At 44.7% G+C, this 25,306-nt stretch overlaps 1 protein-coding gene across 5 annotated transcripts in view; it reads right to left on the bottom strand.

Moving 5' to 3' along the window:
* Window positions 1–25,306, bottom strand: part of LOC147028083 (SH3 and cysteine-rich domain-containing protein-like) — a 133,791-nt gene that overhangs the window by 63,824 nt on the left and 44,661 nt on the right. For all 5 annotated transcript variants that reach the window (XM_085878118.1, XM_085878117.1, XM_085878114.1 and 2 more), the window contains 8 exons: window positions 24,092–24,476; window positions 22,423–22,523; window positions 20,505–20,586; window positions 20,228–20,316; window positions 15,497–15,563; window positions 12,662–12,717; window positions 12,256–12,359; window positions 2,844–2,895 (listed from right to left, as the gene is read on the bottom strand). In XM_085878118.1, coding sequence (XP_085734244.1) covers window positions 2,844–2,895; window positions 12,256–12,359; window positions 12,662–12,717; window positions 15,497–15,563; window positions 20,228–20,316; window positions 20,505–20,586; window positions 22,423–22,523; window positions 24,092–24,476 — 936 coding nt within the window. The remainder of the gene's footprint in view (window positions 1–2,843; window positions 2,896–12,255; window positions 12,360–12,661; window positions 12,718–15,496; window positions 15,564–20,227; window positions 20,317–20,504; window positions 20,587–22,422; window positions 22,524–24,091; window positions 24,477–25,306) is intronic.

Genomic DNA, 25,306 nt, shown 5'->3' with positions numbered 1-25,306 from the left:
TGATGTGCTTGGCATGGGTTCGTCGGTGGATGAAGCAGATGTTGATGGCTTGAAGTAGCTACTGAGGGCAGACTGTTGATAGTTTTTTTCTATTTCTCCTCAACAGTCCTTATATAAAGCACGATAACACAATCCCAGAAATGCTTTTTTGTCATCAGCTTTCTCCACCAATTCGAAGCAAACGTTCATAAGTTTCCAGGGAATTATGTATTGTAGGAAAGGTCATAATTCATTATTTGGGTTGACTTCAGTCTAAACTCATTTGCATACACCTGCATGTCTCGGCCACGATGGTAGCTCACTGCGCATTATGGATTAACTCGGTGTTTCTCAAGGTGGGGTACACGCCTCACCGGTGGGGCGTGGCAATATTTTGGTGGGGCATGAGGATTCAGAATTAATGAATCAATATATGATCGCTTTCATAGCTTTGCCTTTTAAAGCTTTCATAGCTTTGCCTTTTAAAGCTTTGATAGCTTTGCCTTTGCCTACATATGTAGTACATACTGAAGTGTCTCCGATCATGGTGGAGCGTACGATTTTTTTGAAAATCATAGTGGGGCGTGGGACAAAAAAAAGGGTGAGAAACACTGGGTTAACCCTTTCATTCTGGAAAGTTAATTGCATTACTGTGCTGTATTTGCAGGCCTTCTGAAAAGTTCATCTCCTCCATTAAATAGTTAATGGGCAGGAAAAACATCGCCACGGAAATGACGTTGTGCACTCGCCGGGTGTTCCTTGACACTGGATTTTCTGTTACCTTCTTCTTCTTCTTCTTCTTCTTCTTCTTACGGCTGCTCCCGTTTGGGGTCACCACAACGGATCATCCGTATGATCCGCATAGTGATTTGGCACATGTTTTATGCCGGATGCCCTTCCTGACGCAACCCTGGTCGCCTCTGACGACACAGGGATATGGTACACCTATTTTAACCGGGGGTATACACCGGCCCAGTACACTGGTACTCATTTCGCCGACCTCGGAAGGATGACAGGCTGAGTCAACCCCCTGGTGTATTAATTCAGTGGCCCAACGGGGCTTGAACTCAGGACCTTTTGGATCCCAAGCCGCTGCCCTAACCACTGCGCCAACACCAGGCTTACTGGATTTTCTGTTACCATCTTTGAAAATTCTTCCTGGTGATGTTTCCTCTGTGGTTGAATATGTGTTTTTGTTATACTAGCAGGGTACCCGCCCTTCGGGCGATCTTGTTTCAAGCATGCAACACGTTCTTCTGACGCATACTTTTATTTGGGTGGTGTATAGGCAACTGACACCTCTGTATAGAAAAAATAAATAACCCCGTTACGTACATGAAGCAAAAACATACCTACTGCTAATAATTCAAAACACCTCACAGCGCTGGACAACGTGGGGACAGGAATACTGCATTGTAAATGGCAACACTTGTCATACCCTCCCCCACCTGGAGGTGGCGGTAAACGATACACATTTACATGGAGAATTTGCGTCCCCACCCCCTCCCTCCAAGACCACTGGCAAATATAAAACCACCCTACACATAAATTGGGGTCATGCTGATCCTCTGTAGCACATCTGGATGTAATTGACCCAGAAGTGGAAGAGGAGTATCTCGACAAACAAACCAGCAAACAAACAAACACACAAACATCAGTCTGTGAATTAGAGTAAGGATCAATGCCAAGCAGTATTACCCGTTTGCTGAATTATTAATGTCCTACATTTTTCTTATTTCGAATTTGCTTATTGCAGGTACAGTACTGTAATCCATTTTAAATTTTACTTGCAAACATGATAGACATACAGTAGGTTTTCTGTGTATTTAATCTTTATAATTATTCATCTTGCGGGAAGGGGGGTGGTTGCCCATGGAAGGGTCCGCCCCAGGTGCCAAATACTCTAGGGTACGCCCCTGGTGCTTTTCGCTCTTATCGGTAGTATCATGTAGCTAATAAATAATTTATAATCTCTAATTTTTCTATCGAAAATGTTTATTTATGAAAGTCAATGTCATGAGAAGCAAACCATTTCCTAACATCTGGCACAATCTAAAGAAGAGGAAGCGGTATATAGTGCACAACATCAATGCACATGCTCTTAATATAAGCTCATTTCAGAGAGATTAATATCGTAATTACACATTTTAGTGCTTTTGATGAAAATACAGAAACATGCTTGACGCCCTTCAAAGGTTGAATGCTAAAAGTTGTTCATCATGTCATAGGGAGGCATTATTAAAAAGAGATTGTAACCTGTTGTAGGCTTCGTGGTGAAGGTGATGGCTTGGGATCCTAGGTTCCTGAGTTCAAGCCCTGTTTTACCCGTTGAATTAACACCAGGTGGTTGACTCAGCCTGTCATCCTTCTGAGGTTGATGAAATGAGTACCAGCGTAGCAGCCAAAAGGCTGCACATGAAGGGAAGGGGTATCGATGGATTGATTAAATCTGGTGTTGGTGGGGTGCAGGCATGATGGGCCAAATCGCCTCCTCGTGTGCGTAAAAAAAATTCCTTGTCGATGCAGACATTAGTGGAGAAGAGGAGGTTACTGGAATCATGAACTATGAGTAGATACAAAATGGGAGGATAAAACCCTTTTTCCCTTTGAATTTCAACTGTGCTAATTATTTTTTAACACATTGAACATTTCATGATCAAAGCCCTGCATATTATTCTGCTACTCATATAACTTAGCATTATTTACAATCAAATTAAGAGATGTATGGAACATGCGAGGTGAACATAGAGCACAATGCAATAAGTCGAGAAGTCTCTTTGAAAAAAAAAAATGTGTCGTCATGAATCATGTGCAAATTGCTTCACACAAGTAAGATGGGATTAGCCAGGCATCAGTTTCTTTACCTTCCACCATTCCTCATTGGAGTCGTCGATGACTGCGATTCGGTCCCCCGGCCTGTGGAACAAGGCAAGAGGAAAGGCTCAATGTTTACAAATCTTGCTGTTCTTCTGGTTCTCATTTGTCTCGCCACTTTACCACATTGTCGTGTAAGCAAATGCGGATGTCGAAATGCTTCATATAATTTGAGAAGTGTAATTTTTGATATGCCATTGAAGAAAAGGTAATTCAAGACTTCACCCAGCAACCAAACGAACTATACCCCCTCTCTAACACCAGACCCCTCCAAACATCACCACCAACCCCACATAGTTCTCACCTCTCCTTGTTACCTCTGCCACTGGGCCAGGTGGACAGAGGTTATGTTTTCACCCCTGTATGTTTGTCGGTCTGTTTGTGAGAAGGATACCTCAAAACGTTATGAACGGATTCTATTGAAATATGGTGTACAGGGTTGGGTGTGTGACAAGGCCAAATTGATTCGATTTTGGCATCCCAATCCTATTTGCTTTTTTAATGTCAAGTGATTCTTCACCATCGAGGGTTAGGGCCAAAACGATATACAGTAGTGTATAGCATGATATCTCAAAACATTATGGGTGGATTTAGACAAAAATTGGTGGATAAGTTGGATGTGTGATAAGGACGAGTTGGTTAGATTTTGGTGAAGATCTGACTCCAGATCCAGATACAAGATGAATTTTTTTTTTAAGCGATTCTTAACCATTGAGATGAGGGTGAACAATGATATATGGCACGATATCTCAAAAAGTTATTGACAGATTCAGACGAAACTTAGTGTACAGGTTGGGTGTCTGCCAAGGATGAAGTTATTCGATTTTGGTGAAGATCCAGATCCAGATATGAGAATACATATATATATATATATATATATAAATAATTATCTTCTTCTCCTCTTGGATCCATATTCTTGAACAGAGCATTGGAACTGCCAAAGCAGTTTTTCTTTGGCTATTTGGCATAATCTTGGACACGTCGCCACTCCAGCCATTTCTTGGAGCACAGCTGTACCACTGATGCTGTGCCCCTCTACCAGTACACTAGTATTCATTTCACTGACCTCAGGAGAATGACAGGCTGAGTCAACCCCACCTGGTGTTAATTCAGTGGAAACGGCTTGAACTCAGGACCCCAGGATCCCAAGCCAACTACCCGAATCACTAAGCCAAAACCAGGCATATCCAGCCAATCAGTGAGTTACAAAACATAAACTGTTCAGCTTGGTGGCAGTATGGCTCTCTACCAAGTGCTGTTCTCGTTTCCAAAATGGAATTTCTGCAAAAATCAAAATAAAAGTAAAAAGGCTCCTTTTGCCATGGGGGGAGGGGGGAGGGGTGGGAGGTTTGCAGTTTGCAAGCTGGTGTATATATATATATATATATATATATATATATATATATATATATATATATATATATATATATATATATATATATATATATATATATATATATATATATATATGTATATATATATTGTTACGGATTCGCGCCCGCCGGCGTGCTGACGGCCACGGAACTCGAATCGCGGCACGTCGCCCACCGGACGGACAATCCAGTCGTGACCCTCTCGGACTAAAGCCAGGAACCAGTCACGGGTGGACCTTTCGGTCTCACCGCGATCGAGCCAATCGGCCCCCGCGTGGGATAGGGTTGCTCGCCAAATTCGACCTACCTAAGTACCCACACGGAGGGTAGACCGGGCGATCGCACCTCGCCGCAGGTCGACTTCGGACACGGGCCACTTAAGCGACCCGTTCCGTACTATCGGGATAACCGAGCGGTGTTATTCGTCGACCTCGACGGTTCGATTAATTATCGGGCGTATTCAGCCCACTACCAACCCTTTACGTGAAGCAAGATGAGGATTCAATGAAAGAAATGACGAAGCGAAGCGGGAAACAGTTCAACACAAAGCACATTTATTCGCGATGAACGGAAAGCGCACATATACAATTCCACCAAAAGCACATAGAAAAGAAGAGAAACACAATGCAATTCCACCAAAAGCACATAGAAGGAAAAGAAACACAATGCAGAGCTAATACCGACTACGCGAGCACACGGCAACACTTATACAATTTTACTTCACAGACGGCGCCGACAACACACATTCCCAAAAACAAAAGAAAAGAGAACCCTCAAGGATGAGGCGGGCCTGAGGCCGAGACCGGGTCGGGCCTACCCGTCTGGTGATGAGACGTGGAGCGGCGATGGTGCCTCAACTCCGCGGGCCTCGCGGACAGTGTCTGGTAGGGGGTGGGAAAAGGGGCCCCCTTGGTCGCACTATCTCAGCGCGGGGGGAAACAGGAGGGGGTTGCTGATGCTCGGGGTAAAGGAGGATTTCTACTCTGCCTCGAGTCCCGCGACGAGCGTCTCCACCTCGACCAGGTCGCGCCGTCGGCCTCCCTGGTGTGCAGCTCCCGGCACGACGCGAGCACCCCCTCGTCTGCCCTCGCCGCCTCTCCACAGCTCCGTCCCCTTCGCTCCGACTCCAACGCACACGACGACGACCAACTCCTTCTTGCTTCTTCTTCCCAACTCCACCGACTGCGAAGTCTTAACTCTCTCGACTTGACGAACGCGGTCGCTTATATAAGCCCCGTGGCTTCGCTCTCTCATCTTTGACCCCCTGCCTTCGACCTTTCACCTCGCTCCCCATTGGCCCGAGAAAAAGTGGGCGTGAATGCTTTTTGATCCATGAATTTGCAGATAGCGACCGCCCTCCAACGCCCTGGAGGCAGGGCCAAATCGCCCCTCGCTCACCGATTGGACGGAACAAAAGTGGGCGTGTGTCGTTTTTGATCCGTTTTTGAAGTGGAAAATCCATGGTTTTGTACACGCTGTACGGCGCGCGCCCTGCACGAGTCCAACACCGGTACCCACAAGCGGCGCAAGAACGGTGGCGATGCGACGGTTGCGAGGTGTGACGTGAAGCGGCGCCGCGGTGAGTGGTTGATGTTGTGGTTGGTGGTGGTAACAATGGCGATTGGTCCAAAATAAAGATAGTAAAAGAAAAACGGCTATCCTGAAGAGTCGCAGCACGCATAAATGACATGTATTCCCACTAGACAACGGGTTTGGGCCTAACTACACATATACTTACCGAGATAACTCACCTAAGGGACCTGAATGGTGGTTTGCGAATTTGGTAACCACAACACTACCCCCTCCCCTTTTTACAGACTCGTCCCGAGTCGTCAAATTTTCGTGTGCCATCATGTGTAGTTTTCCCCTAGTACATTTTACCTACGGATCCCTGAGTGCGACATTCATGGTATTCGTGTCCCCAAAATAAATAACCTGAGGGCTGCGTAACTATCTAAACAAACTCACTCACACGGACGACTTAAATAAAATTGCCAGCGCTAAGACAGACATGCCGGGGGCGCACTCATATTTACAGTACATCTTAACCTTAACTTACAAATTTTACACTAAACCATGGCCCAGGATCACTGAACTCTGCAAAAGAAAACAGTTAGCAGGGAGCCAGGCTGCTTGCATGCAGTCTCTGGCTCAAAACAATGCAGGTGACAGGGAACGTGGCTGGCTGCTCACACGCAGTCCAAGGCCTTCCCTTTTGAACTGAACGCAGTGAACCACAACGGTGCATGGGCTGCACAAACGCAGTCTCCGTGCCAGCTCAAGTGGCACACGCAATGAGCGCAACGAATGGATGCATGAACACAAACACGGTGCATGGGCCGCCACTGCAGGCCCGTGTTGTAGCTGCCAACAGGGCAGTTCTTGCAGCTTGCAAACTGTTGCCTTGCGGATCCTGGCGCACATGGAAATGAACAGGGGGGGGGGGCAAAGCAAAAATTGAACGGGGCTGGTGAACATGGGCAGTGGGCATGGCATGGCAAAGGTGATCAGGCAAACACAGCCCGCAGAAGAAGGCCGCTGCAGGCAAACACAGCCCGCAGAAGAAGGCCGCTGCAGGCAAACACAGCCCGCAGATGAACTGGCCGGCACAGGCCTTGAAGTACCACAGCTGCAGATGATCCGGCCGGCACAGGCCTTGCAGCACACAGCCAGCAGATGAAGCTGGCCAGCTTTTGCCGTCAGTGGAAGTTGGTGGAGGGAGTGCGGTGGTGCTGGCCACTTGGAAGGCGGGCTCGGACCTACCTACCTGTCTCCCTCCCAACCTATCGCCTTTGCCTGTCACTGTACATACCCACTCCCTTAATTTGTCAAACCCCAATTTAGCCCCAACTTAATTTTTTTTGTTGTTTTTATTTTTACTCCCCCACTATAAATCGTCCCCTAACCCCCTTTATCGTCCTTGTTCGGCTAACCGATCCTGTCACCGAGCCTACTCCCAACCCCTACGTTCCCTTCCCGGAGGGGAACAAGGGAGAGCTAACGTCCTGTGTCGAGGCCCAACGAAGCCTCAGAATGGCCTCCCCAGAGTTCGGCGATCTAACCAAAGTGGGTCCAGCGGCCCACAACGACAGCGAGGGGATGGATGGTGCGGAGGGATACATCTCCTAATCTACCCTATCCATTTAACTGTTAAACTACCCCGGGGCTTTCAACAAGCGCCTCTCGCTTAAACTATTGGTTCTAACAACCCAGATTCCCGTCGCCTGTGTTGGTGTCCTCACAATTTCGGGCCTCGCCCCCCAATTTTCTCTCCGTGCCCTCACACGGTCTCCTGCCTGGGACACGTGGATCCCTTTGGCAGGCACGACCCTCTGCCGAATCTCCCGCTATGGCACCCCCGGGCACTACACTGCCTCCGAGCCTACCAGCTCCCTAACACCGGGGAGTGCCCCCCATGGCACCTCCCCTGAAACGCACACGTGGCAGGCCGGCCTCCCGGGCCCCTTTCCGAGGGTCACCCGTGCCCACAACACTGCCCACGCGGCTAATGGCGTCCCGGGCCCCCGCACCAAGCAGGCGCACCCGTGCCCACTACGCTATCCCGGCCCCCCATGGGCCCTTGGCCTACCACGGCCGACTAGCCTGGTGCCCGTGGTACCCACTCAGCGATACTCACCTTTCGCAGCCACGCTCCCAAGCCCGTCAACAGGGCTCCTGCACCCCTCCAAATGGGTCTCGAGCCTACTTTCCCACCAACAGCAAAACGACCTCCATTTTTCAATTTGACTAACCCAGCTAACTCACTTTACTCTGACCCCGGGGTCCCTTGGGCGGGAGTCACTCCTCCCCCCAATCACTCATCGCACCATGCATTCCCCATTCGCTCCATCCACACAGACCCGCTGGCCTCACTCACTCATCATGTACTCACCTCACAACTCTTCAACACACACACACCACTGAACTCTGCCATCCTTCTATCTGCACCCCCTAACTAACTCGTGCTCCCACGTCGTCCCTTAAACTACAGCACGTTCCTTTTAACACTACGTAGCTAAGCTACGTCCCCTCTACACATTCACAAGTCTGTCACTGTCTCCAAAATAATCCATTTTATTTCCCAACCTAAAGCTCACTAAATCCCTCTAACTAATCCATTCCACGGGCCCCATGAGGACTTACCCCTGCCCCATGGAGCCGGTCTAGCTAAGCTAACCCTTCCCCCTAACTAGTTTCCATCCTGTGCCCAGGTAAGGGGGTCTTCCACCCCTTGCCCAGGAATCCTGTGCACCCGAAAGTGAGGCTTATTTTTTTTTTTTCCCATGCGCATCACCAGCGCGGCAACTCGCGCACTTTGCACCTGCCCGTGACGTCATGCAGCTGCACGTGTTCCTCGTCCCTCCTTGGACGGTACCATCCGGCAGAGATACCCTTCCTGCCGAATTCCAACCCCACGTGCAGCCATGGCGTCACCGTGCGCATAAAAAAAAAACACAAGCCCCACGTCTCGAGGGGTTCCCCACGCGAACACATGTGCTTTGCCCGTTGGAGCTTAACACACACGATCGCGTGGAGAACCCGTCCAGTCCAAATCCATAATCCTGCCTAAACTTTGTCCGTCCGCGGGATCGGCAAATCCACCGCTGGCGTTTCCGGACCGGGACTTCACTCTCGCAAGCGAGCACGTGGTGGTCTCGTGCGTTGCACAGCACGGACCGCGTGCTCACTGCTGGGTGAACCCGGCACGGTCCCCGAAACAACTACAGCCGCTACTCGGCTTTCTTTCCTCTGTCGCCTTCGTCGTCGCCATTCCACACACGCACTCCCGCGTGTTATGACGCTCACACTCCACACCATTGTATTCACACCGGGAGACGCGGCTGCGTGCTCCCGCATGCCGACCGACATCTCCCTTACATACCGCTCTCTCACACACACGGTCTCCCTTGCACACAGCGACCTTGCACACGGCCGTTCACTCACGCATGCGGGGGCACTCACCCGCGGTGCCTCATCCACTTGCGGTGCCCCTTTTACACACGGCGTGCTGGGAAGCACGCACTCCGGCACCATCGCCACCACACCACTCACACACGGGGTCGCTTCCACACACGGGGACGCACTCACACGTTGCACCACACACACAGGGACAACCACACTGGGGATTCGTGTCCCCACAAGGGTCTCCGGGGCCTCTATACCCCCCCAAGCTCTCCGTGCACCTGTCCACAGCACCCGTCCCCTCAACCTCGCAAAGCACGACCGAACTCACCTGGTCGTGACTCGCCTCAAGGGGGCATACTCGCTCCCCTCGTTCCTGGAGGAGGCCATCCAGGTGCTCGCACTGGGTCCCTACACGCTCCGCGAGCTCACCCCCATTATCCTCCACTACCTCCGTGTGTGTGTGTGTGTGCGTCACTTACCCCGTCTTCATCGTGTTGTTTCTCCTCTATTTTTTCTGTCTCCCGTGTCTCTATACAATGGATTTGTATCGCACGACCTGACACCAGTGTGACGGATTCGCGCCCACCGGCGTGCTGACGGCCACGTAACTCGAATCGCGGCACGTCGCCCACCGGACGGACAATCCAGTCGTGACCCTCTCGGACTAACGCCGGGAACCAGTCACGGGTGGACCTTTCGGTCTCACCGCGATCGAGCCAATCGGCCCCTGCGTGGGATAGGGTTGCTCGCCAAATTCGACCTACCTAAGTACCCACACGGAGGGTAGACCGGGCGATCGCACCTCGCCGCAGGTCGACTTCGGACACGGGCCACTTAAGCGACCCGTTCCGTACTATCGGGATAACCGAGCGGTGTTATTCGTCGACCTCAACGGTTCGATTAATTATCGGGCGTATTCAGCCCACTACCAACCCTTTACGTGAAGCAAGATGAGGATTCAATGAAAGAAATGACGAAGCGAAGCGGGAAACAGTTCAACACAAAGCACATTTATTCGCGATGAACGGAAAGCGCACATATACAATTCCACCAAAAGCACATAGAAAAGAAGAGAAACACAATGCAATTCCACCAAAAGCACATAGAAGGAAAAGAAACACAATGCAGAGCTAATACCGACTACGCGAGCACACGGCAACACTTATACAATTTTACTTCACAGACGGCGCCGACAACACACATTCCCAAAAACAAAACAAAAGAGAACCCTCAAGGATGAGGCGGGCCTGAGGCCGTGACCGGGTCGGGCCTACCCGTCTGGTGATGAGACGCGGAGCGGCGATGGTGCCTCAACTCCGCGGGCCTCGCGGACAGTGTCTGGTAGGGGGTGGGAAAAGGGGCCCCCTTGGTTGCACTATCTCAGCGCGGGGGGAAACAGGAGGGGGTTGCTGATGCTCGGGGTAAAGGAGGATTTCTACTCTGCCTCGAGTCCCGCGACGAGCGTCTCCACCTCGACCAGGTCGCGCCGTCGGCCTCCCTGGTGTGCAGCTCCCGGCACGACGCGAGCACCCCCTCGTCTGCCCTCGCCGCCTCTCCACAGCTCCGTCCCCTTCGCTCCGACTCCAACGCACACGACGACGACCAACTCCTTCTTGCTTCTTCTCCCCAACTCCACCGACTGCGAAGTCTTAACTCTCTCGACTTGACGAACGCGGTCGCTTATATAAGCCCCGTGGCTTCGCTCTCTCATCTTTGACCCCCTGCCTTCGACCTTTCACCTCGCTCCCCATTGGCCCGAGAAAAAGTGGGCGTGAATGCTTTTTGATCCATGAATTTGCATATAGCGACCGCCCTCCAACGCCCTGGAGGCGGGGCCAAATCGCCCCTCGCTCACCGATTGGACGGAACAAAAGTGGGCGTGTGTCGTTTTTGATCCGTTTTTGAAGTGGAAAATCCGTGGTTTTGTACACGCTGTTCGGCGCGCGCCCTGCACGAGTCCAACACCGGTACCCACAAGCGGCGCAAGAACGGTGGCGATGCGACGGTTGCGAGGTGTGACGTGAAGCGGCGCCGCGGTGGGTGGTTGATGTTGTGGTTGGTGGTGGTAACAATGGCGATTGGTCCAAAATAAAGATAGTAAAAGAAAAACGGCTATCCTGAAGAGTCGCAGCACGCATAAATGACATGTATTCCCACTAGACAACGGGTTTGGGCCTAACTACACATATACTTACCGAGATACCTCACCTAAGGGACCTGAATGGTGGTTTGCGAATTTGGTAACCACAACAATATATATATATATATATATATATATATATATATCTATATATATATTTATATATATATATATATATGTATATATATATATATATATATATATGTATATATGTATATATATATATATATATATATATGTATATATATATATATATATGTGTATATGTATATATATATATATATATATATATATATATATATATATATATATATATATATATACACACATATATAATGCAAACTCTTTATTAATCAGTTTATAAATATATAATTATTAAGGAAAAAATTCTTATAATTATCATGCTGTAATTCCAGAAGTGTCTGTATGTGTGTATGTTTGTGTTTTTTTGTGGGCTTGTTTGATATATATGCACTCCTGATCCGCTGGAAAGAATAAGTTGAAAACTAGTGGTTGTACCCAGGGTGTGCATAGGAATGGTTTAGGTGGTAAAAACATTCATAGTCCCAGGGGTTCAGTGGGGGGTGGACCCCAATTATTTCAATATAAATAGGTATGCATAGCACCGCTCCCAGTGACAAGAATGTTCTTTTTTGTTGCTAGTTGTCTTCTCTATAACATATCGACAGTTATTGTTCAACTCGAGCACGTTTTAGAAGGTAAAAGTAATCTCAACCCCTACTTCTCTAAGCCAGTTTATTCTCTTCACCCAAACTTCTCACAGATAAATTCATAAATGACAGCTGGACCTAAAATTGATGTTTGAAAAATCCTACATCAGCAGTAGTTTATATACCAGTTCTACTCCACGTTTCAAGGTTAAGCTCAAAATGTACTGCCTCAGATCTGTACTATGAAGACAAGTTTTGAGTACCTAATAGCATATCCTAACTTTAATCAATTGTGCAAGAAGCATGTGCATACTGTAATGGGAGATCATCCTTTTCTTGTGCATGAAAACGAAACAGAGCCACAAACTTGTCTTGCTGCAAAAAGTCCTTACGCCCACACATTAACCTGCCATTGCGCTGGAAAGAAAAGGGAGGAAGAAGGGTAGAGAAAAGAGGATATCAAGTGAAGCGATTTTTTTAAATTGAGAAATAACTCAGACCTACAGAAAATGCTGATATTATACTTGAAAATAACCCCTTTTAGAGGTTTGAAGTTTTTCCTTTTCGATTCTATTTTCTATTGATACAAAGAAATAGAACGGAGGCTCTTTGTCAAAGAAAAGCAGAAAAGGAATGCAAAAGCACAAAAGAAGAATTGAGCACAAAGGAGAATGAATGTGATGAGTAAATCAAAGATGAGGAGAAGGAAAAAATGTTACCAATGCCTCATCACGAGTGCTGTCCAAGCTGAGCTTGCGCATGGAGTGGTCAATTCCTGTGGCAAGAAAGATGCATGCAATTGCCGAGGCATAAGTATCAAATTGTTTTGGTTTATACCATGTGCTTAAGCCATAATGAAAAGTTTTATTTTCCAGTTATTAATAACTCATAATTGTCCAAATATTTTTGGCTTCCAAATCTTGTGTCACTAATATATGTATCTATCTATCTATCTATCTATCTCTCTCTCTCTCTCTCTCTCTCTCTCTCTCTCTCTCTCTCTCTCTCTCTCTCTCTCTCTCTCTCTCTCTCTCTCTCTCTCTCTCTCTCTCTCTCTCTCTCTCTCTCTCTCTCTCTCTCTCTCTCTCTCTCTCTCTCTCTCTCTCTCTCTCTCTCTCTCTCTCTCTCTCTCTCTCTCTCTCTCCCATCCTGAGTCATACCCAACTGCTCCTGTGTCATTTGCACCTGAGACTGCTCGTGAATTTGACGTTATTTGTATCTGAGAAGGTGGAGAAGTTTCTGGCAACCTTAAACTCTGAAAACGGACCAAATGGCATCAGCTCATGTGTCCTAAAAAACTGCTTTGCTGCTCTTGCATTCCTTCCTTCCTGTTTGTCTGTCTCTCTCTTTTTCTCTCTTAGGACTGTACCCCAAACCCTCTCCCATCTACTTTCTCAACAACCCTCTCAAATAAGCTCAGTGTCACTCAAACTCTTGGGTCTCACTCACTCTCAACCATGATCTCTCTTGGGCAAGCCACATTTTCAAAGTTGGCCTCCAAAGCTAGATGCTGACTGGATATTTTCCATCATACAGTCTTTCATTGGCACACCTAAGCTCCTATCTGCCGACAAGGTTTTCATCGGCAACTTTATGGAGTGCTGCTCTCCCCTCTCGGTTGGTGCCCCTGCCTCACACCTTGCTCAGCTTGATGCTGTGGAAACCAAGGCTTTCAAGATTGTTGGAATCTTTTGGGATGAAGCTGTGGGCCTGTCACTTCACCATCCCCAACAGGTTGGTGGTCCCTACCTTTTTCCACCTCAGTTCTGGTGCTTGCACTTTCTGCCTTCTCTGTGCCCCCCACCCCCCCTTCCCCCCAAGTATTTGCAGGATGCACATGGTTCATTAGCAATCTCTTTCTAGTGAAACTGCTTTTAAATCAAGAATAACTGCTTATCTTCAATTATTTATTCTTCTTCTTCCCCACCTGTGGAACTAGCTTCCACACTCTTCAATATCAATCTTCCTTTCTGGTCTCCAAGACAGCTGTTCCATACCATCTCAAATCATCTCCCATCCAAAACCATGATATTTTCGACACCCATTAAACTCTCCCTCACCCCTCCCAAAATTTTGCTTTTGTATCCATCTTGACTACTCCTTATGTTCTCGCCTACCCCTCATCATTACCTGCATCCCTTCTTTGTCTGTTTCCATCTTTTTTCTCCCTCCGCCATGCTGTTGGCGTTTCCCCCTTCTCGTGCTGTTACTCTTATTGTGTTGTGTCCTGATCTGTTCTGTGCTTGCTCTTCCATGAGCCTTGACTTTGTATAAAAATATATATTGCATTCAAAAGATAAACATTTTATGTTTGGTATTGATCATCTTGAAGGTACTGTGTGTTCTCATGCCATTTCTTCCTAATGCTGGCATCTTATCATTTTCCATCAAGGGCACTTCAGCCAGTCATTCTTCCGAGGTCGGTAAAATGAATACCTGCTTGCTGCGAGCAAGCGAGCTAGTCGAGTATCCTGTGTCGGAGTAGTGACCCATCCAAGATTACACCCCCTAGCCAATGAAACTGCCTCAGCAGCCTGGTGCGCCTGACTGCTGGAGGAGGATTATCCATTATCCATCATCCAAGCTTATGTGCTTTCCCAACTGCTTATTGATTACTTGTTTTAAAATCCTATGTTAGTTGCTGAGGACAACTTCTGGTTCAACTCTATAATGCCTACAGTGAACCTGAATGAACATCAGATCAATATAATCACAACAACGGAAGCTGAATGCATGGATATGTTTTGAAGATAAGCAGAATTTATGTTACTGATACACAAAAACAAAATGTATTCAAAATGTGAAAAACTATACATTGTTCAAAATAGCAAAAGTGCTGCAAAGCCTTTGTATTCTACTGTTTTAAAGTGATCGTCGTCGTCGTCATCATCATCACAATCATAATCATCATAATCATAATCATCATCGTCATCATCATCATCACAATCATAATCATCAGCCTATTTTTTTGTTTAATGCAGGACGAAGATCTCCCTAAACTCACATTGTGGTTTCTGGCATACTCTACCAAAGCTTGCCAAGTGCATGGCAGCAAGAGATTTTGGAGAGGAATTTGTAATTTGTTCAAATTGTTTTTCGATGACTCACCTAATCTTCACTAAACACACTGTGGGATAATTTAACGTACACAAATGAAGAGTGCAGTCAGACGGGTCTTCAACAATCTCAGGGATGACACACACGTCGATGCCTCACTCACCCTGTGCGTGAAACAGCAGAGTGCCAATTTATAGCTGGGTCGACATTCAAACCCAGGCTAAACAGCACAAAGATGAGTGCACATAACTAAGCTATCCTATGACCCCTTAACAAACCTCACAAGGGTCATGAAGCGAAAAGTCAACATTCTCCAGTTGAAATGAAGCATTTCTCTCGCAAAATAATGAGCTGCTTTTTATCGAAGAAGTAGGATTATACAGTATGAGGGTTGAAGCATATGGAGGATTGCAGAGTGTGAGGGTTGAAAGAAGCAGAGAATGAAAGTTGTTGCTCATTGTTGATCAACACAAAAGTGTTACATCATGGAGTCTCACCATGTTGGCAGGGATGTTGCTGCATTTGAAAACCTTTCGTAAGCTCTGAGTCTCCTTCTTCAAAAACCTGAATGCGGTTATACAGGAATAAAAAAAAATGATGACACTGGAAAGTAATGCAATGAAAACAAATATCATCATCATCATCATCATCATCATAAAGTCCCTCTAATCATTCAGTAACTGTGTACAGCAGAGAAAATCTTCAATAACACCAATGCAGTATCCATATATTATCATTGAACACACTTTATTTGATAATCATAACTTATCATTGGATCATCACAAATATTTAACAATAATTTGACATGTGAGTTTCCTGCATGGTTTCAGTGCTATGTAATCTGTGAATAAAATGATATTATGCTTGTGAGCGGCTAAACTATCCTGTTTGATTACATGGCTTTGAAAGGGTCGAGGGCATTCGTGGCATGGACTTCCAGCAGAATGTCTTTAATAAAGCAGCTTTATCATGCAGGATTTGTATATTTATTTGTGGAAGGGAGAAAAAAAAACAGAAGAGGAATGGTCCTTTCTGTAATTTGCAAACAAATATGTACTTTTTGAAACAGATTACCGGTTGTAATGTGTGCTGGTTTGTCCCATGAATTTACAGTCTGTATTCACACACTACTAGTACTACAGCCATTGCTACTGCATTCCGCATGTGGTTTTGTACAACGGAGTTACTAATCACACATTGCGATCCAAAGAGAAGCAAGAAGAAAACTTTCGAACGTTCAAAAAAAAATAATCACAATCACAATAATTTTTTTTTTTAATTATCTTTAACTTATTTATATTTTTTCACTGGTCAAGTAGACTAGTTAAACCAACATCTACCGGTCAACATAGAGTTCCACCGGTCCGCAAAGACTATTTTGATGAGATCAGTCATCAAAATCCAACAGCTTCATCATCATGAATGTAAGAAAGGATGTTTAAATATAATAATAATAATAATAATATTAATAATAATAATAATAATAATAATAATAAAATACCATTCATAAAGGCACCTCGGGCTGCTGAGGCAATTTCATTGACAAAGAGTACAGTACTGGACGGGTCGCCACTCTGACACGGGTTACGCCAAATGGTTCACGTTTAAATAAATACAATGCATATCTTCTGCGAATGAATTCATAAACATTTTAAAATAAATTCACTGCATTTCTTTTGTTGCTTAACACACACAAACACATGCTCACACACACAAGCTTATATTGTAGAAGCTGCAGCCCACATAACAACCACACTCCACCAAAGCCAACGAGCTTTTTGCTGTAATGGCTCATGGCACAATTGACATCGGACCTCATTGCTTGATTGACAAAGCATCAGCTTTCTTGACATTCTCCTTTCCAGCCAGCTTGCAGGTTACCACTTGACACTTGGAGTATCTCACCTACAATATCGCAGCTTTAACGATGGATGAATCTGAAGTGGCATCATGTATCAGAGAGACAAACTGAGCATCGTTCAGTTTTGCATTAATTTGATGAACCTGCACTGATTTGTCAGATAAGTCAGGCCCGTGTGCAGGCTCTTAATCTGATCAAAATAACACATCCATTTAAGATCAGAAAATGTAAGGCCTGCTTTGCTCATTCATTTTCTAATCTCAAATGGATGTTCTTTGGTAAACGCATCAAAATATTATAATTGAAATGGAAAAAAAAGCACAATTAGGTGACACAACCAAATAGATATCTCAAAAACTTTTACAATTTCTAACTTGGTTCGGTTCCGGGTTCGCAGCGCATGGACATCTTGATCAGCAGCTGCTCCTTCCGGTTCAGCCAAGATATGTTGTGTTTTACTCATTTATTTTAATTCCTGTTTTTCTGGTTGTGGTTTTCATCGCTTTTTCTGTCCCAAACTGTATCTTGTTGTGTTGAATCGTCCTTTTTGTGTTTTGTGTCCTGTGTAAAGTCAGGTTTATTAGTACCAGTCAGGTAGTGCCTCTCCATCCATTATTTGCCTCGTTTTTGCTCATTTAGTCCCAGGTATTGTTAATTCTGATCCCTCCGCTCAATCCATTTCCCCTCCTCGCTCAAAAATACCAAAAAACACAACTCTTCTTCACTATAAAAAAAATATTTAAAAACCCAACAACCAACAAGAACAACATCGGGGAAAAACTAATTTTTGCTCAAACAACAAACAAACAAAAAAAACCTCTCACATGCTCAGTGCTTATTTACTCATGTTCCGTCTTATCCCTTCTTCTTTTCAATATCTCCAAACTAGATCTTCACTGAATAAAACGTTTCTCTTCCTTTCAAAGCTCTTTATAACATTAAAAACACTTCCAAAATGTATTTGAAATGCCTTACTCTGCTTATTACCCCTAGCAGGAACAACACATCCGTTCTTCGTCTTCATCAAAATCTTTTCCTTTTCTCGTTCACAAGGCTTGTTTCCCAAAACCTCTTCACTCCGAAACGCTTTGTTTATCCAACCTTTTCTTTCAGTTACAGCTGAATTTTCTTCCATGCCTTTAACCAAAAACATTCAAACCACCCATGACCCATGAGGTCTGTCGTAGGCTATCCAGTCTGGCAGTCCTGAGGCATCCATTTTCATACATGGCTAGTTGGAGGTGACAAAAAAAACGGTCGGTGGGAATCAAAACCGGGTTAATTATTCATTAGACGTGATCAGAAGTGATAGTACGTGTGGAATCCTGGAGGATGGTGACGTGCCATTCAGTGAGAGAAAGCTCATGACGTCACACAGCCAATCGACTCGAGGCAAACATTGCATATCGGCTGCAGGTCGCTCTATGGGTGTGTGTGTGTGTGTTCCATTACCAATCAGCTTGTGGAGCGCTTGCTAAGTGGCTTAAGTAATCAAGCAAGCACAACAACAGAACGCTGACTGCTTGGTAACTGAATAGACCCTGGGTTTGTTCCATCATCAACTAGAAGGACATTTGGTGGAACGCATGCCTCTGCCCCGTAATGCCTGATCCACGAGAACATATCTGGCCCAATACATTTTTGAGATATCGAGCTAGATATCGTTTTTGAACATGATCTCTCAATGGTGAAGAATCGCTGAAGAAATTATCAAATCTGGATCCAGATCCAGATCTGGATCTTCAGCAAAATCGAATCAATTCTTCTTTGTCACATACCCACCATGTCCACCAAGTTTCATCTGAATCCGTCCAGAACTTTTTGAGATATCATGCTATACATCGTTTTTTGGACCAATCTCTCAATGGTGAAGAATCAGTTTAAAAATTCTAGTAGTCGGATCCACATACGGATCTTCACCAAAATCTAATCAGTTCATCCTTGTCACACGCCCAACCTGTCCACAAATTTCATCCGGATCCGTCCACAGCTTTTTGAGATATCCTGTACACAAACAGACAAATGAAATTGCTTGTTGAGCAAGGAATTGCCAGAATAACGTTGTCAATCTCCATGATCTCTGAAAAAACAAAAACCTGGAAATCAATTTGGTTCTTATAAGTCGATAATGCTACTATTTAATGAGGTATAGCACTTAGTTTGGTCATGATCATAACTTGGAAGTAAATCGGACTTGAAATGACGTTTTTATCGCAATTTGAAATTTTTGACCCGACCCCCCCTGACATTCGGCCCCCGACCGCAAAGAAGGGTGTGGGTGTGACACCCAATGAGACATATGGTTGGATGCAGAATTGGAAGATGCACATTTTGGATTTGGTTTGAAGGCGATACGACCATTTAAGCTGACGTTATTGTAAAAATAATAATTTCGGTTTTTCGGTGACCTTGACCTTGACCTTTGACCTAGATTCACCAAAAACGACAAGTGTCTAAGTTGGACCATGGCCGACGTCTGTACCCAGTTTGGTCATGATCACTGAAACGGTGTAGCTGCTACAGGGTAAACAAACAAACAGACAGACACACACACAGAATGACACACACAACCGACCAACATAATTGCCGAAATCCGAAGGATTCCGGCAATTAACAAACAGACAGACACACAGACAGAGAGCGGTGAAAACATAACCTCCTTTCACCTTTGGTGGCGGAGGTAATAAGTTTGCTATCACTTGCCAAGCCAGCCGTTCCTCATCAAAAATGTCTTATGGTGGAATCAACACTTAATGTCTTCCTCTCAACACTTAATGGTGGAATGCTTGCTTGAGTGCTTCAGCCACTTGGTGAGTGCTCTACAAGAAACTTGGTTACTGAACACATTCCAGGTCTAACAGTCTGTGCATCAATCCTTGCCAGTGGGATAGAAGCGAAACATGAGGTTTTTAAAATGGATCGAACTTCCCGTCCAACAGGGGTTTTGGCGGTACTAGAACGGGTCTGCGGGTTTTCACAAACAAGACGGGTCAAACCCGTGAAATCCGAGTCACTTGCCATCTATGCATTTTGCAGAGATTATGTGCACATGACAATAATTTCCCCTTCACATCGGTTCATGATGTTAAACCCCTCCACTGCTTCGGAAAAAAAAATATGAATCTATGCTAAGTTTTGATTCATGTGAATAGTTTGAGGGAAAAACCTTCCGCCGTTCAGGTGCCACCGTCCGGACTGACCCCAACACTCCCACCTTTGGGATAACCATGCAGTAGGTGCATTTGCCTCTACCCCTCCTCTCACCTGTCCACGCCATGCATGGCTACATATGACACAGATGGCCCCTTAGGACAGCACTCGATTCATAATGACGCAATTTAGCGATTCATTTTCAATTTCCACTTACATCGCCTTCTGCTTTAATCTTGCTCATCCGTGCCAGCGACGTCCCATAGCGAAGGGCTTCGTACACGGGATCCAGCTTGTGGCTTGACGCTGAGAAACGAATGCAAACGTTCAGAGGCGAGACATAAAACATCTGAGCACTAACAGTGAAAATACAAGTGTTTTGGTCTCGAAAGGACGCAAAAAAGGGTCACGATGGAGTCATCGCAGAAGTTTTCTTATTGTCTTCTCATGAGATACGACATCCAGGTGGTCCATAAACCATGGAGTTTGCTCACCGAGGGGCATGACTTCCTTGATACACGCATATTGGCCATTTAGAAGCATCGGAGAGCTGCAATGGCGGCGGAATCCCTGGGGCTGTCAGTGCACATCAGAACGAGAACAAGCACATCACTGGTTGTCAATTTACTCGATGTAAGGCACTTGCAGGATGCACGCGATTGACTAAACATCAATAAACTCACTCAAAACATCCCACCACTTTTCCATTATTGCATAAAAGCTGTGAAATTGAGTGTGCAAACTGGGTCGCAGTGGGCGGACTTTCATTAAGGCTGATACAGTAAAAAAAAACGCAGGGGAGAACTGTTATTTCCAGAGCGATGAATCAGTGCTATTTTATTACTTGTTGGACAAATTCATAAATCACGATATGAGGATTTCTTTTTATCTTTTTCTCAAATCCCACACTCATTTTCACCTTGATGCATCAGGAATTGCATGATATTTTCCTTAGCTGTTGCATTGAGCCGAAAACAAATGCAACAAGTGTTTGGACTCATCGGGGGACAAAATATTCCAGCTGTGTAAAGTCAACTGCAGTGTAAAGTCAAGATTCAATTAATGTGCAATCAGTTGCCTGGAAGTCAAATGAGCACAAGAAAGTCTAATCTGAAATCAAAGTAACATCCAATTTTTCTCCATCGGTTCTACATCATTGATGCAACACCCTGCCTGCAACACTCTGCAGGTGATGCACCAGGATAGCAGTATATACTGAACTCGTGTTAGCAATCAAACCCTAACCACACACCTCGAGAGAACGAACCGACAGAGAGAGAGAGAGAACTCTCTTTTGTTGAATACAGATTTGAGGTTTGTGGAGGAGCGAGAACAAAGAACAGACCAGGACATGACTGAACGAAAAGAACAGTGGCAATAAGGGGGGGGGGCAACAGCAGGGTTAAGGGAGACTTGGAGGGATAAGAGAAATGGGGAAGAATGAGAGCAAGGGGAAAGACACAGTGATCTTCACTTATCTTTTCATGGTGATTAGCCAGTTAGGATAACCCTCTTAACATTCAGTTGAGATAGTCGATAATTTGAGGTGCGTAGTCTAGATTTGATTCCCTGTCTGAGTATAAACTGTTATTATGGTGCTTCACAGTAATAATCAGTATCTCATTATTTGGAGGGAATGCTAAACAGACCGTCCCATGCATTTACTAGCATTTACTTGTGTATGCTAATGATCCCGTGATATTTTTTTGGAAAAATTGGACAATTGTGTGTTGGTAAACTGGACAAGGATTTGGGAAGATAGCTTAGACTCTTCGAGGTATGAGCATTCGTCTCAGAGCTGTCTTGCCTGGGTTTGGATCTCGGACCAGATATAAACCATCGTCCTGGTGTTCCACAGGCAGGGCGAGGCATCAATGCATAAACCATCCCTCGGATGGACGTTGAACCGGGTGTCCCCATCTGCCTTCATTAGTTGGTCGATGTTAACGATCACACGGTGTCCTTTTCAAAGAGTTGGCGAGTTATTGCCGTCACCCTGAACAAATTACAAATTTCTGCTCCAACCTATAAGAGGCATTGCAACAGATACCCCCTCCCTCCAGTAAACGATGCCACTCACAGTCATGACTCATGTGCTACACACGAACAAACAAACAAACGAACTATGGTCAAATTTAAAATTCCTGCCTGGATGAAGGCTGCTTTGGGTGTTAACCCTCGAACCATTAACAAACACAGATTGTGGGTGTTATGACGCCTTCCAGTGTGGCATGGGAATAAAAATTCAACAACAACCTGGCATTGGGAAAAAAAAAAAAAACGGAATGTTAATGACATCATAGTCAGTCCAGTTTCTCACAGTGACTCTCCTATTCAATCAATCCCACAACTCATAGAGAAAAGACAATAGACCCTTCGGATGTTGTAAATGAAAAACAAAACCATGCTCACCATCTTTCCCATGCAAGGCTGCTGGTTCATGAAGTCCTCACATTTGTGATGCAAGGTAGCTTTACATACTTTACAGCGAAGGCCGATCTTGCTCAGACTACCTGATACCAACACAAAGGCATGCCTCTTACAGTCTTACAGTATATGCTTTGTTGATTCAATTGTTTTAAATGTTAGGTACATACAGGCACTTGCAACTTCAACAAAATAAAGTAATTCACGCATCTTTGTATGACACTGGAATAATTGTGAGAATTACAAATGGCCAGCTCTATTTCGTTTTTTTCACCAAATTTTACAAAAACAACCTTGTCGATGATATAAACATCTGTTGTTGAACTCTAAAGAAGAGGTTGTTTTTTGAGCCTTCCTCTCTTTCGGACATGAGGGGAGGATGAATATAAGATGGGGGATAAGACTATTGCTGTTGTAGTGTTTGTTTTGACAATTAGTGCCCCCAATTTTTAATTGTACCCCAGCTTCTTAACCCCCCCCCCCCCGAGGAGTGCTAAACCTCCATTTAAGTTTGTTTTTCTTTCTTTCTTCCTGCACTCCCAATTTCCAAGCTGTGTCATTTTTCCGAGCTGTATCTCGGATCTGGCTGAGATTTTCGGAATAACATTTTGTTTCAATAATATGAATGGAAAGTATGCGGGCCTGGCATGATTTTTTGACCTTGATCTAATTTATCAGGTCATGACCCAATTATAGACATTTAAAAACATTTTTTTCACCATAACTCAACTAAGGTTTATCCAATCGGAACGAAATTTCCCTCACTAGATAGCCGAGAGGAAGATGCATTTATGCTTAATTTATATCATACCCTTTCGAATTAAAGGTCAAGGTGTTAGTCAAGGTCAAGGTGGAGTACTAAACCACCATTTTGGATTCTCTTCCTTTTTTTCTGCCAATTTCCAAGCCGTATCTCAGATCCAGTTTGACGTTTCGGAATGAAATTTTGCATCAATAATGGGAATAAGAAGTATGTGAGGGTGACATGTTTTTATTAAAAAAAACCTTGACCTAATTTTGAGGTCATAACCTAATTATAGATATTTCAACATTTTTCACCATAACTCGACTAAGATTTATCTGATTGGAACAAAATTGCCCTTTCTCGATAGCCTAGAGTAAGCCACATTTGCAGTTATTTTACATCATACCCCTCTGAGATATAGGTCAAGGTCAAATGGTGGTCTGAAGAAAAAGTGCATTTTTTGCCATCGACCAATTTTGCCAATTCGTAATCTCAAAGACTGCTTGGCCTTACAAAATATTGTTGCATCATTATGGTGGACCTGCATTGAAGTTGTGCATCTGATATTTGATTAATGTCCTTGCCCTACTTTTTATAGATTGTGATCGAATCAACAAAAAAAAAAAAAAAAAAAACTTTTTGATCATAACTTGAATCACTTTCCTCCAATTTTCATCATGTTGAGTTTTTGGATACATTTTAGATGGGAACACATTTTCTTAATTTACACTCTATCCCTAAATGTTGAAGGTCAAGGTCATATGGTGGTATAAATCAAGATGGCCATCATAGGATTGGGGAAGGCTTACCATAAATAATCACTTTTGATCATAGATATCTACTTTTAAGTCTCCCTGCAGCAATTACCATCACATCTGTTACCATCAAGCACAGTAATGATTTGGACACCTGTGTCGCCAACAATCATGTGGTTGCAGACATCACAGAAGGTTGGCTTCTTAAAGTTGTGTTCTTGGAAGCTGTGCTGGCAGTGCGGCCTGGCAGGGGGGCCCAATGGCAAGCTGCCAAGCGATGGTGTGGCAGCAGTGCTTTTTATAGAATTGTAGGGCAATGATGGACTTGATGGTGATGCTTCAGTCGGGGGTCCAGAGAGCCGTTTGTGTCTGTTCGCTGTAGGAAGTGTGATGGGTTCTGGGTTTAGAGAAGTCTGGCTGCGCATGGGAGTAGTTGGGCTGGAAGAACCAAGCCAATTGAAGCGCTGCAAAACATTTTCAGCACTCTTGCTTCGTGTAGTCTTGGAGCGAAACGAGAGGGTCTTTTTAAACTTATCCAGCTGAAAAACACAAAGTCATAAAGAGCGAATCGCATTTGCATTGTAGATTTTTGATGTAAGAGTATGACTTACAGTAATGTAAAACAACTTGTGCACGCAAAGCTTGGATTTGAGTTCAATTTAAACCACCGCTGAACTCTGACTTGGACTCCATCTATTTATGTGATAATTTTACATCCTATTATAGTCCCACTTATCATGGGATCATTTTTCCTTCCTAACTCACCCAAATGCAGACAACTATTCCATCACTGTTTCCAGTGAGTAGATGATGAAGGTTTAACAGCCTGTTTAACTTAAAAGGTAAATCAAACAAAGGTATACACTGAATATCACTCATATTCATTATTGCAAGGAGTACAGATTAAGGGAGGGAGGCAGAGAAGTCCAGTCAGGTCAACAAAACACAATTCAGAGTGCCCTCGGACCATAAGGCCGTGACACACACTGCCTGGGCACACATTTTACAGAAATGAAAAAGCATATCAAAAAATAAGAGGTTCAAAGAAGAAGTAGTACTAGTCCCGAACTCATCACAGGTTCAAATCCCACCAGTTGTATCAATTTGCCCATTGTCCCTCAATATATCTGTCATACATGTAAAAGTACACTGACGTCTTCTTAATGTCTTTGTCCAACATGTAACATGTGCCAGCCCGTCCATAAGCAATCAATCAAAGTGAAACAATAATAAGAAGAAGAAAGGCAAGAGACTAAAAATGAAACTGAATTTTTTTTGTTGATTGCTTTTACCATTTTCTTTAGAAGAAGTATGTCATGGAACATTACGATAGCACATTAGAGATTGAATAAAATGAGCTATATAAGGA

Source organism: Eptatretus burgeri, chromosome 4 (genome assembly GCF_056783735.1).
Source record: "Eptatretus burgeri isolate ZD-2024b chromosome 4, Ebu_testis_v1, whole genome shotgun sequence".
Classification (NCBI taxonomy): domain Eukaryota; kingdom Metazoa; phylum Chordata; class Myxini; order Myxiniformes; family Myxinidae; genus Eptatretus; species Eptatretus burgeri.
This window is presented reverse-complemented; position numbering and strand designations above follow the sequence as displayed.